The following is a 12,448-nucleotide window of genomic DNA, read 5'->3' on the forward strand; positions in this document are numbered from 1 at the left end:
GTCATGTGACCAAACTAAATTCATTTCCGGTTTACTTTTTTTGGCTTTCGATTTATCTCATAACCAAAAATCTACAAAACAGATAGATATATGGAAGTCCGTTTTTAATATTATTTTTATCAAATTAATTTAAGGATAACGTACTCTTCGGCTTGTGTTGATTCAATGCTAAACATATGGAAATTTTATAGAAAATCCACAGCCTTATCCCTAGTACTCTAATATTCAACAATTCGGTGCCTACATGTTGAGACTAGTCTCAGTGCATGGTAGATATTTCTTTAAACAATTTTATAAATTTAGATATTGATGAAATCAAATATAAATATGGACCAATTCAAGTACGCATTTTAAGGTGCGCTCGACTTTCGTGACTCAGCACGATTTTTTTTTGGAATGTAAAGGTTGTTTAGGACCTTTTGTCAACAAGAAACGCTAGCACATCATAGAAAACAAGTAAGTAATCCATGTTCTTAATTTTATAACACAATTCTCTTTATTAACGTCTGTGGATTTTCTACAAATAAATTGTTTTATTTGCCACAAAATCCCCTTTTTTTCTATTAAATGCAATGAAACAATGAATAATAATACTTAGCACGAAGTTTCCCCTTAGTATATGTACACAATGGCCCATCTCTTTTATTCATAATTTATCTTGACTGTCTTGATACTATTGCAGTTTTATTTTTTTTATTTTTTTTGAATGATATGCGTGATGCTTTGTCATGGATTTACAACTTTGGCTCGTTGCTAGTAACCGGTAAGCTTAATTTTAAAAAGTACACACAAAACAAGCATTTATCATGCACTTTCGTTCTTTGAATTGTTTGTTTTTGCTGATTGAATACTTTTAAAACATATGAATATTTGTATAGAAAGCACGTAAAATAAGATTTTTGTTTTTTTAAATTTGTCTTTAAATCATAAAGTCTTCCATTTTAAAACATACATAACATTTTTCTTTAAAAAAAAACATTTTGAGAAGTGCCGAAAACCATAACATGCCCTCTCCAAAAAATGGGATTGATGACAGTGAAATTCAGAGAAAAAACTACTACAAGAATCCTATAAATACTAACCAATGTTTACAATGAGTTGACGGTGCGCTAACTTTTATTCGTTTCAATTTTTCCAGATAATATGAATACCACTAGCTCATCTGCGTGATCATAAAAAACATGCGAGTTGTTGGCATCACTTAGCATCCGTCGTACAATAGTTTGTTATCGTCAGACCGTCGTAAAACTTTCATCAGATCTTGTGAAACTACTAAATTACTTGCGGTGAATTATTCTCAAGAAATCCTTACCGTATCTACGGTACAGTATAGGTTTTTTTTCTGTCGATCAACGAAAATAGCCGCCAAGGCTATAACAAGAATACAAGGATAATTGTGATCAATAGTCTTATATTTTGAAACCCGTAATAGATTGAGAAGTTTAGCAGAGGAAAATTCTCCGAATGTCAAGATTAACCTACCACAACTACCTATTTCACCTAAAATCTTGTTGCATTAGATTGAATGAAGTTTGCTGTAACTAAACGAGGTCAATGATTCTTTCATTATCTAAAGTACTAATTAGGAGTTAACGAATTCGTTGTTATGTTCCGGCAAGTCTTTCTGTATGTTTGATTTTTGTCTGTAATAGCGCATATGAAAGGATGTACTGAGGGGACAAAAATAATATTACACATGACTCTTTACATCTTGACGTTGTCATTATACGGCCAGTCAATAAAACTCAAGTTCCAAACAAAATGTATGTCTCCAACCATGAACCCTGTAAAAAATTAAAAAAAAAATAATTGAATACTAAAGTATATACTTACATATCAGGCGATTTTTTAGGGTTGTACTTATGAGTGAAAGCGAAGGATGCCACATGTGGAGATGAACCAGCTTATTAACATTCCGGAGCACATGCATGAGATCACCCGCTGTTTGGTGGGTTTTGTATAACTCAATCTTTAGTTTTTCTATATGTTGTGTTTTGAGTACAAGAATAACTATTGCGGTTTGCGTTTTAGTCGATTTTCGTTTATTGCCTTCGCATTCTGTTTGTCTGAATATCCCTTTGCCTTTGTTATATATTCTTTAATGTATGTGCCGTCCCAGATGATATCTTTCTTTAAAGTAGTGATTGTTCTGACCATCATGAAAATTGGAGTGAAATCTATTTTTACTTTACGACATATTGATTAGACAAATGGGGAAGTTTAGCAAGTCACAGTGAACCACATTGTGTGTCTGTGCTTATTAGTATGCATGTATTGACCATGAATTGTTTGTTTTAAATTGGGTTTCTGCGTATGAATGAACATGTTTTTGTGAGATTTCGAGTGTCTGTTGTTGGTATGTTGTGTTTATATCATTAGCTGCATCAGATACAAATATCCTAATTTCACAATGCTACTTAGATCAAATCGCCTTGCACTGTATCCGACACGCTAGACCACTCGTCATAATACAGTACGTGATATATAAGGCATGAAGATAGATTTGTTACAGATCAGCTATCCTGAATTATATATGTATATATATATATTTACAGATCTAACATGGTTGGGTTGATGTTTAGACGAGTTATATATATATATAATTTACAGATATAACATATTGTTGGGCTGATGTTTAGAAGAGAGTGTATATATATAAAACTCGTCTAAACATCAACCCAACCATGTTAGATCTGTAAATTTGCTTTCGCAATGTTTTTGTTCTTCCCTCGCCTGGATTCGAACCCATGCTACTGAGATATCGTGACACCAAATCGCCCGCACTGTCGCCGTCCCGCTAGACCACACGACCACCTGGGCTTCACAAAAATAAAGCTTTTGGTGGCCGTGTGTTACCTTTCCTCGTCAGTTTTAATCTAGCGGCGTACTACAGTACATCATGATATAAGGCATGGAGATGTATATATATGTAAAGACATAGGAAGATGTGGTGTGGGTGCCAATGAGACAACTCTCCATCCAAATAACAATTTAAAAAAGTAAACCATTATAGGTCAATGTACGGCCTTCAACACAGAACATTGGCTCACACCGAACAATAAGCTATAAAGGGCCCCAAAATTACTAGTGTAAAACCATTCAAACGGGAAAACCAACGGTCTAATCTGTATAAAAAAGATCCATTTGTTAAATCTTGTGACCAATTTATTTGACAATCGTCTATGGCAGTCAGCAGGGTTAAAGAACATCATTGAGTTGTTCAACTTGTCAGTCAAAAGCGATTTGTTGAATTATACTTTTTCACTTTTTTTGTTTTTGGTCTTTTGGAAAATGTTCTTTATGCTGTATTCAGAGCCCTCTACAACGAAATTTGTGTTTTACTGGCACACACATAAAAAGTGTGGTTTTTATCCAACGCAATCATAGGTTTGGACGTTGTTTTCAATTTAGATTTGTATAAATTTATTTCGTTTGGGCTTGTATTATATTTCCCTCCAGTTTATATAATCTTTTCATCTTCAAGTTATTCCGACTCTTTATAATTGAAGACTCTATCCCAAATTGAGGTAAATTATAATGCATTCAAAATTCTGTTTAGATCCCTAACATCACTGAAGAGACATTAAGTCGAAATCAGGATATGGCGTAAACAAATAGCACCTCATATTAGTGGTTTAACATCTTTGCCGCAAGACTGAAGTATATTGTTTTTTTTGTTGTTTTGCATTGCATTAATATAAAGATACATTTGTTAAATCTTGTGATAGGTTATTTTTGCAATCATCAATGGCAGTCAGCTGGGTTTATAAGAACATCAGTTGTTCGATCGCTAGTCAAATGCGTTTTGTTAAATAATACTTTAATAATTTTTTGGTCTTTATGGAAAATGTTGTTTGTGCTGTATTTAGACCCCTCTACAACGAAATTTGTTTTACAGTCACACACACGAAAATTGCGGTTTTTATCCAATGCATTTATAGGTTTGAATCGCAATTTTTATACGTGTGCATGTAAAACAAGTTTCTTTGCAAAAGGGTCTAAATACAGCACTAACAACGTTTTCCAAAAGACAAAAAAAAGTGAAAAAGTATATTTTAACAAAACGCTTTTGACTAGCAGGTCGAATAACTAATATTCTTAAACCCTACTGACTCATTCACGATTGCCATATAAATTGACCGCAAGCTGTAACAAAATGGATCTTTATATTAATTTAATATAAAATAGAAAACAATATAAACTTGCGGCAAAGATGTTATTCCACAAACATAACGGGTGCAAATAGTTGTACCTTTTCAGTATATTTTTATAGGGTTGTTCACGATAAATGTATAAGTCATACAAGTTATACTCGTAATTGATATCGATTATATTCTATAAAAGACGTCCAATTCACAAATTATAGTATTGGCCACGCATAACTTGGCTAGTAATATGTATGGCAAGTATAACCGTGCCATTCATTTCTCTTAATTATGATAAATGACACGGTGGGTATGGTTGTCCTGCGAGAGAACGTACTGTGCTGGTGATTTGGTCCTGACGGGTGCTGGTGATCAATAAAAAAATGTAAACAAAGACGAAAATGATGATTTTTGACGTTTTCACTCATAAAAAATGGAAGAAAACAGTTGAGATTTTTCAATTTTGTTTCTTATCGGTTCATATGTAAACCATTGAAAAGTTGACCCTCTAAACTGTTTCAGTAAGCGTAACACAAAAATGCTCATTTTCAGAAAATCTCGAACTGAAAAAAAAAAACAAAAATGCTCATAGAGTCCACTTTCTATACTGCAATCCACACGACAAAACTATTTTGTAAGAAAACATTGCAATTTTTTAAAATTTAGCATTTTTTCAATTTACTCATGTCCTGATACTGTGCTGGTGGGTCCTGTCATTGTGCTGGTGGGTCCTGATACGGTGCTGGTGATTTTGAATAAGAAGTTGGTCATATTTGAAACAAATGTTACAAAATCAATAAACTTGGGCAGATAATTGTTGTCAATAGGATCTATTACTTCTATTTTAGCTCTTGTGCATCCATTTGGCTGTTTAATATGTGTTTTAAAATGATCGTAACTTGTATAACATAATTACATAAAAGGGCAACATCTTTCGTCCAATATCAGAGAACAATATAATTTAGTATCTAAAAATAAGAATAGTTTTATTAAGATAGTAAATGCCCCTTACATTGATGCCTCAACAATGATCAAAGCCCATGCCGCATAGACATGTTTGTCAGCGCTCCGCATACCCCTCCCCACTTCCACCTAACCAACCCTCGATCCTCATTTCCTCCTTCATTGTTACAGTGCTGTACCAACACAACAAATTATCACATTAAATAATAACACAAAGACACACATTATTGAACAACGAATGCTCGCAGGTACTGAAAGCTATTTCAAAGTCGCATTTTCAACTAATAGATAAACCATGTTCTCATATAAAAAAATCTCAATCGCGTCGATTAAAAAAACTTTAGTTCACATTTTAATGTATTGGATAGAAATTTTGCCTTGCAGCAGGCCACCTACGGACCCCTCAAAGAGTTGCTGAAAGGGTTCTTAACGTGCGATTTAACGTCTCCATTCTGACCGGACGCGACTGCGAACTTGATACATCCCGCACAGCCAAACGGACGCCCCACTTCGGCAAGCGTTTTACTGCCGGTGTTATATAGCCATTCTTCCCCCATGCCAGTTTTTCCCCCTGGGGAAAGACTGGCATGAGCCAATATTTCCCCCGTGGAAATTTTGGATCATTGCCATTCTTCCCCCGCGGAAATTTAACAATACGTATACATATAGTCACTTTTCCCCCATGCCAATCTTTCCCCCTATATTAAAGATATCACTGTATATATGTAAACGTCTGAAAATTAAACCGAACTGTGTTTGAAATAGGTTTATAGATACAAATTTTTAGTTCTTTTACATTAACACAAGTACTGTCTACAGGTTTATCAGTCTGTTTATATTCAACTAATCTGTCTTTCTTTGTGTCCCCTAGTCTTTCTTCATTCTCAACCGCATGTCTGTCTATATGTCGACAAGTCTGTCTATATATTCACCCGCCTGTTCACATATTTACCAGTCTGTCTACATATTCACCCGTCTGTTCACATGCTTACCAGTCTGTCTACATATTCACCCGTCTGTTCACATGTTTACCAGTCTGTCTATGCCCACTAGTCCGTCTATATTTTCACTAGCTTTGAAATAGCTTTCAGTAACTACGAGTACTTTTATTTCGGTGCTTTGTTTCTATTGTTTTTGTGTAAGTGATTATTGTTCAACGTATCAACATTTTTAGTGAACCCAATTGCAACTGATACTTTTTTCCTTGCGGTGTGTTGTCCTAGGTTGGGTTCATTGGGGAGGGTTGAGTTTATGGCCCCCACATTGTTTATGTACCAATGACCATTCCAAAGCCAGGAACATGTAGTACCGGGTACAGTGGTTGTTGTTGGTTCATTTCGTTTGATTTGGGTTTTTTTGTAAATCATTTTGTAATCAATAAGCTTGTTAGTTTTGTTTGTATTGTTCCATAAATTTTATGGTCGGAGCATTTTATAGCCGACTATATATGGGTTTTTTTCATTTTCGGAGGCCGTACGGTGGCCTTTTATTACTTACTATCAGGTCCGTGTAACTCCGGTGGATATTTGTATCATTAGTGCTAGATCGTGGTCGACCCTATATATACACACCTTTATCTTGTACATCGAGCCACAATAATGGAGGTAATTCTTGTACTTCCACGTTTCAAACGCACGTCTCCCATTCTGGTTGGAGAGGGGTTACATATATCTCCCCTAGGTTTGATGAATTTTCACCCTTATCAAAACTTCTTCTCCTGAATGAAAGATTTAAGGCGATGAGTATTTTTCTCTATCCATGCCTTTGATGGGTACTTTTACCTTGTGGTACAAAAATGATTTATCATGTAAAGTCTAAATATTCAAACTGACCAGAAGTGGTTTAAGTAGTTGTATTCAGTAGGTCAATGATACCAAGGGTTCACGAATGAGAATTGATTGTATCACTGCATCAGAATGTGCTTCGTGTGTATCAGAGGCGGATTTAGGGGGAGGGGGCAGGGGGCCCGCCCCCCCCTTTTTGGGAAAAAATGCTTATATAGGGAATCACTGAAGCGTGACTGGAGCGGACCCCCTCTTAGGTCAGTCAGTGGGCCCCCACTTATGAAAATTCCTGGATCCGCCACTGTGTATAAATATAACTTGTATGTATACATGGTATATATAAATACATATTAATTTATATTAATACGATAAAGCTTTGGTACCGCTAAACTAATCAAAAAAGTTAGTCAGTATTCTTTTTTTAGGATAAAAATTTCTAACTGACGTCGCCAACGTTATAAATTTATAAAGGGGAAAAACTAGCTTATCATGCCGCAAAGGGGAAAAATTGGCCTGATCCTCGTTTTCCCCCTATATCGTTGAGGGGGAAAAGTTGGATCATGCCAATTTTTCCGGGGGGAAATATTGGATCGATCTAGATTTTCCCCCAGGAAAAATTGGCATGGGGGAAGAATGGCTATAGGACACCGGTCGAGAGAAGACCAAGTGACTATATTTCTATTTCCCAGTAACTCTTGGGGAATTTTGAAATGCACAATTAACAAAGCAAACGTACGTTTCAAATACTTTTAAATAGATTTTTAAGGATAATGTACCCTTGCGTTGATCCCATGCTAAACATAACAAAAATCTCTGTACAAAGGTTTGTGAATTTTCTTCAAAAATAGTGATTTTATTTTCACCAAATTCTCTTTTTCTACTAAATACAATAATGAACTATAAATAATAATGCTTTGCATGATATATGTACAAAATTATGTCTCTATTATTCATTGTCTGCTGTTTTCATACTTTTGCAGTTTGCACATTTCGTAATTGACAGGCCACAGAAGGGGTCATAAACCATACACGAAAAGATAAAATATTGATCTAAGTACTTAATTTGCATCTCTGTACCCCCACCCCGGTTTGTTTTTTAGGAGGGCGTCTATAAATGGTCGATTAAAGACAGCCGAGTAAGCATTTTACTTTCCAGGCGTGTTTACGTTGATTGTTACTGTCCCGAAAACGGATAGATGGAAACAAAAATGTTTGATATATTTGGCTTTAGATTCAGTTTTTTTAAATATAAATTAAGGCTACATTTTAATATAATAATACTAAGAATTCACAATATAAAAAAATGCAGAAAAAAAATGGATGAAGTGAAATATCTTAGTAAGGAGTCATTACTACAGAGATGGTGTGTTTGACACACAAAACTTAAAAGCTTAGTGATATTACCAATATTAAAATAAATGTGTATTTTAGTTAGGTATTTTTTTCCATTTACTCATTTTCAATTATAATTAAGGCACATTTGATTTTTATTCATAAAAATATTTAAATATAGTAAAGTAGGACACATTGTTCACTTCCTCCCCCGTAATTCTTTATTTATTTTGGAATTTTGAAATGAAAAAGCTAAGACATCTTAGTTTTGTTAGTGTTCTCTAGGTTATCTCGTCTTCATTCTCTGACATATTCTAGTCTGGCCCTTTCATAAAATAGTGATTTTTTAGTGTTCTATCGAACTTTCGAAAAAAAAACTGATAACCGTTCAGACAAAAAAGTTATGTTGAAAAAATCTTACAGATACAGCAAGTGATTCTTAATAGCTATAAGATTCGTTTTTCTTTTTAAATACAACTTTTTAATCTTACGGGAAACCATTCCAAGCTTAAAACTTTCACTGTAACCTTGCTCTTTCTTATCCCCATCCCCCCCCAAAAAAAAAAAAAAAAAAAAAAAAAAAACAAACAAACAAACCCGCAATACTATTGTCATTCTTATAGTCAACACTCAATTGTTCACAAAAAAAATGTGTTTTAAGCTTCTAAAGACATATGATTCAAACGCTCAGAAAGTCCTTTGTTCTATATTTTTGCTCTCCATTTTTATGCAAAACCCTTTTACATTTTTATGTAATGGGTTATTGTTGAAGGTATTACGATGACGTATGGTTATTAACACATACTTCCTTTGGTTTCTTATGGAAATTTGTCCATTGACAACAAACATACCACATCATCTACTTTATATAAGTATTTTGGTGATCTTGCAAAATAATCGTAATCCCGAAAATCGTTAACATATTTTCTTTATATTAAAAGGGGGCAAGAAGGTTTCCATTAACAGGCCAATGAATAAGATTACAGTTAATTAAAAAAAAAAAAAAAAAATAGGGGTATTTTTTTCTTGCATAATAACAGTAAACGGATTCACAACAATGTTAATTTCAAAAAAGCAGGCAACAGTTAATTAGTCATTACAGTACAGCATCAATGATCTTGAATATATGCCACTTTTAACTAAAATATAAAGGCACAGAACCAGGACATAGGAGCACAGAACCAGGACCGTTTTTCTTATCACCAGCACCGCGTCAGGACAATTCCGTTTAACGAACTTGCACGACTTTTGCAATATAATATTGTTGTAATATACTTTGCATGGTACTTATGACGCATCAGAGAAAAATTAAGCAACAAAACAGTCGTTTTATTGCCGTTCTGATACAATGTAAACAAACCCACCAGCACAGAATCAGGACCCACCAGCACCCGTCAGGACCGAATCACCAGCACAGTACGTTCTCTCGCAGGACAACCATACCCACCGTGATGAAGATGTGGTGATAAATTTATCCTGGTAAAATATGTCTCGGCGGACAAATATTACTACTATAAAAAGTCCATGTTTACAGAATTTACTAGTTTTTAGTCCGATGTTAGTAATCTATGTCCCCAGACTAATTTTCCTAGGAATTAAGTCCATGTCATTAGTATTCCTAGGTAAAAATGTCCATGTTCTTTTTTTTTTTTATAGGAAAAATATTAATGAATAAATTGAATTAAATATAAACAATGGAAATTTAAATGTTATGTTTTAATATTGTTTAAGCAATTGCGTATTTATATTTTGATAAAATAAATGTCCCCAGACTAATTTTCCTAGGAAATCATGTCCATGTCCTTTTTTTTGGTAAGAAAAATACAAATGAATAAATTCAATTAAATATAAACAATGCGGGAAATTTAAATATAATGTTTTAATGTTGATTAAAAGTTGTGTTTCATTTTTTTTAATAAAAGCAGAGACATATAATACATTATATGTCTCTGATAAAAGGTATGTCCCGAGACTAATTTTCCTAGGATGTTATGTCCATGTCATTAATATTCCTATTCCTTTAATTTATAAGGAAAATTTTAATGAAGCAGATCATTTACATGTTTTAATATTGTTAAAGAGGTGTGCATTAATATTTAATAAAACTCATGACCCCACACTAATTTTGCTAGGAAATCATTGATATTCCTAGGTAAAAATGTCCATGTCCTTTTTTTTTAAAAAGATAAATGTAACTGTTATCTTTTAAAATGTAGAAAGTCTTATCCGGCAAACATGTTTAACCCCGCCAAATTATTTATGTATGTGCCTGTCCCAAGTCAGGAGCCTGTAAATTCGGTGGTTGTCGTTTGTTTATGTGGTACATATTTGTTTTTCGTTAACTTTTTTTTACATCTTTAAGGTCGTTAGTTTTCTCGTTTGAATTGTTTTACATTGTCTTATCGGGGCCATTTATAGCTGACTACGCGGTATGGGCTTTGCTCAATGTTGAAGGCCCTACGATGACCTATAGTTGTTAATGTTTGTGTCATTTTTTTTTTGTGGATAGTTGTCTCATTGGCAGTCATACCACATCTTCTTTTTTTTTTTTTTTTTTATATTATAACAACATTTTATGATTTAAAATTGCTTAAGAGTTGTGTATTAATATTTTAGTAAAATTTATAATTTTCCAAGGACATCATGTTCATGATATTAACATGCCTACGTGGCCTAGTTTATAATGTCCATATCCTTTATGTTAATAGGAAAAACAATAATGACACTTTCTAATCTTAACCAGAGCCGGACATATGATACAATTGTATTATATGTCTCTGGTCTTAACTAAGAAAAAAAAATTCTTTTCATTTCAATATTTTTTTTAATTTAAAACATAATAAAAACTACAAGGGACAATTTTCCTAGGAAAAGAAGTGCCAGACATATTTTACTAGCTATGAGACTTTTTTCCTAGGACTTAGACTACATGATCCTTAGTATAAAAATCATGGCCATGGTGATTTTATCTAGGAAAAAAGTCTGGCGGACAAGTTTTATACCGGATCAAATTTACTGTTACAATATATCTAGGAAAGATATAGGAATGTATTAAAAGTTTCGTCGGTTATAGCTAATGTGCGTCACATGTGAATTATGGTATTACGTCAGCGTAGTATTGCGAAGTACTTAATTGCAGGTATTTGGTCATTTTGAAATATCCGGGATGTGGTCTATTGCGATTGCGCATCTGATTCAGTAAAAACATCAACACAACTTGTGCTGTAATTTTTATCCAAGTTTGTTGATTTGATAGTGAATGGCACAATTTACCAGAATTTATGGGTTGCAGGAGCGATCAGTAAGTTTCTATCAGTTGAAGCCGAGAAGTCGAAAACACTTGAATTGATGTCACCACATGATTTTTCTCAATAATTTATATAAACAGTGATACTAATACATCATATGATGATCGAAAACTGTATCCTCGCCCCCGGGTCTCATGTTTGAGTAGTAACAACATTTACCGTCAGGCTTCAGGCTACCTTAAGCGTTAAATTGATTAAAATGTTACCCTGATTCGTCAAAATTTCCATATCGTCAGTCAGGCCAGTAAGTTTTGAAGAAGCTGTCTACATAATAGTATATTTCTAAAGAAGCCAGCAAGTAAATGCGGCAGACACAGCCGTCCAAGTCAACGAGCTATCTCGTTGTGTCTACAGCCCAGAGGTTTTGGGAACTGTTGTCCACAAGATCGCAGTCCCTCCGGAACTGTTCTCTGCAAGATCACCGTCCCCTCATGGAACTGTTGTGCGCAAATTCGCTGTCCCCTAGCTTGCCGTTTCCTGAAAAAACTTTGTCTGTCCATGAAGTTCAATGTTTGCAAAATTGAGACATGCATGCACATACAATTATACAAATAGCAACTCAGTTACATTTTAAGTAAGTAAGTAAAACTTTATTTGGATTCGGCATATTGACAAACAATACAAACATAAGCTCTAATGAGCTTTTCACCGAATATAAAAACATATGCAATAACAAATAAAACAAGGCATGCAGCATGCAATAAATAATAAGCAGCACCAAAAATTAACTCTAAGCAAATAGCATATGCATGTATCTTGCAAAATACCAAAACATATATATGAAGCACTAAAATTTTTAAAAATTTTCTGTTTAAAAATTAATTTTTAAATAATTTATGATTTATAAAGTAAAAATTTCAAATATTTCAAATTTTAAAAGGTAAAAAACAAAAATTTCAGTTGCAACGCAGGCTGT

General features: G+C 33.8%; 1 protein-coding gene across 2 annotated transcripts in view; it reads left to right on the forward strand.

Moving 5' to 3' along the window:
• The first annotated feature begins 11,381 nt into the window (after positions 1-11,381).
• LOC134714964 (E3 ubiquitin-protein ligase NEDD4-like) overlaps positions 11,382-12,448 on the forward strand; it is a 33,093-nt gene continuing 32,026 nt past the window's right edge. For both annotated transcript variants that reach the window (XM_063576709.1, XM_063576710.1), the window contains exon 1: positions 11,382-11,525. In XM_063576709.1, the coding sequence (XP_063432779.1) occupies positions 11,484-11,525 (42 nt within the window). In that variant the 5' untranslated portion in view covers positions 11,382-11,483. The remainder of the gene's footprint in view (positions 11,526-12,448) is intronic.

The sequence above is a fragment of the Mytilus trossulus genome, chromosome 4 (assembly GCF_036588685.1).
Source record: "Mytilus trossulus isolate FHL-02 chromosome 4, PNRI_Mtr1.1.1.hap1, whole genome shotgun sequence".
Lineage (NCBI taxonomy): Eukaryota > Metazoa > Mollusca > Bivalvia > Mytilida > Mytilidae > Mytilus > Mytilus trossulus.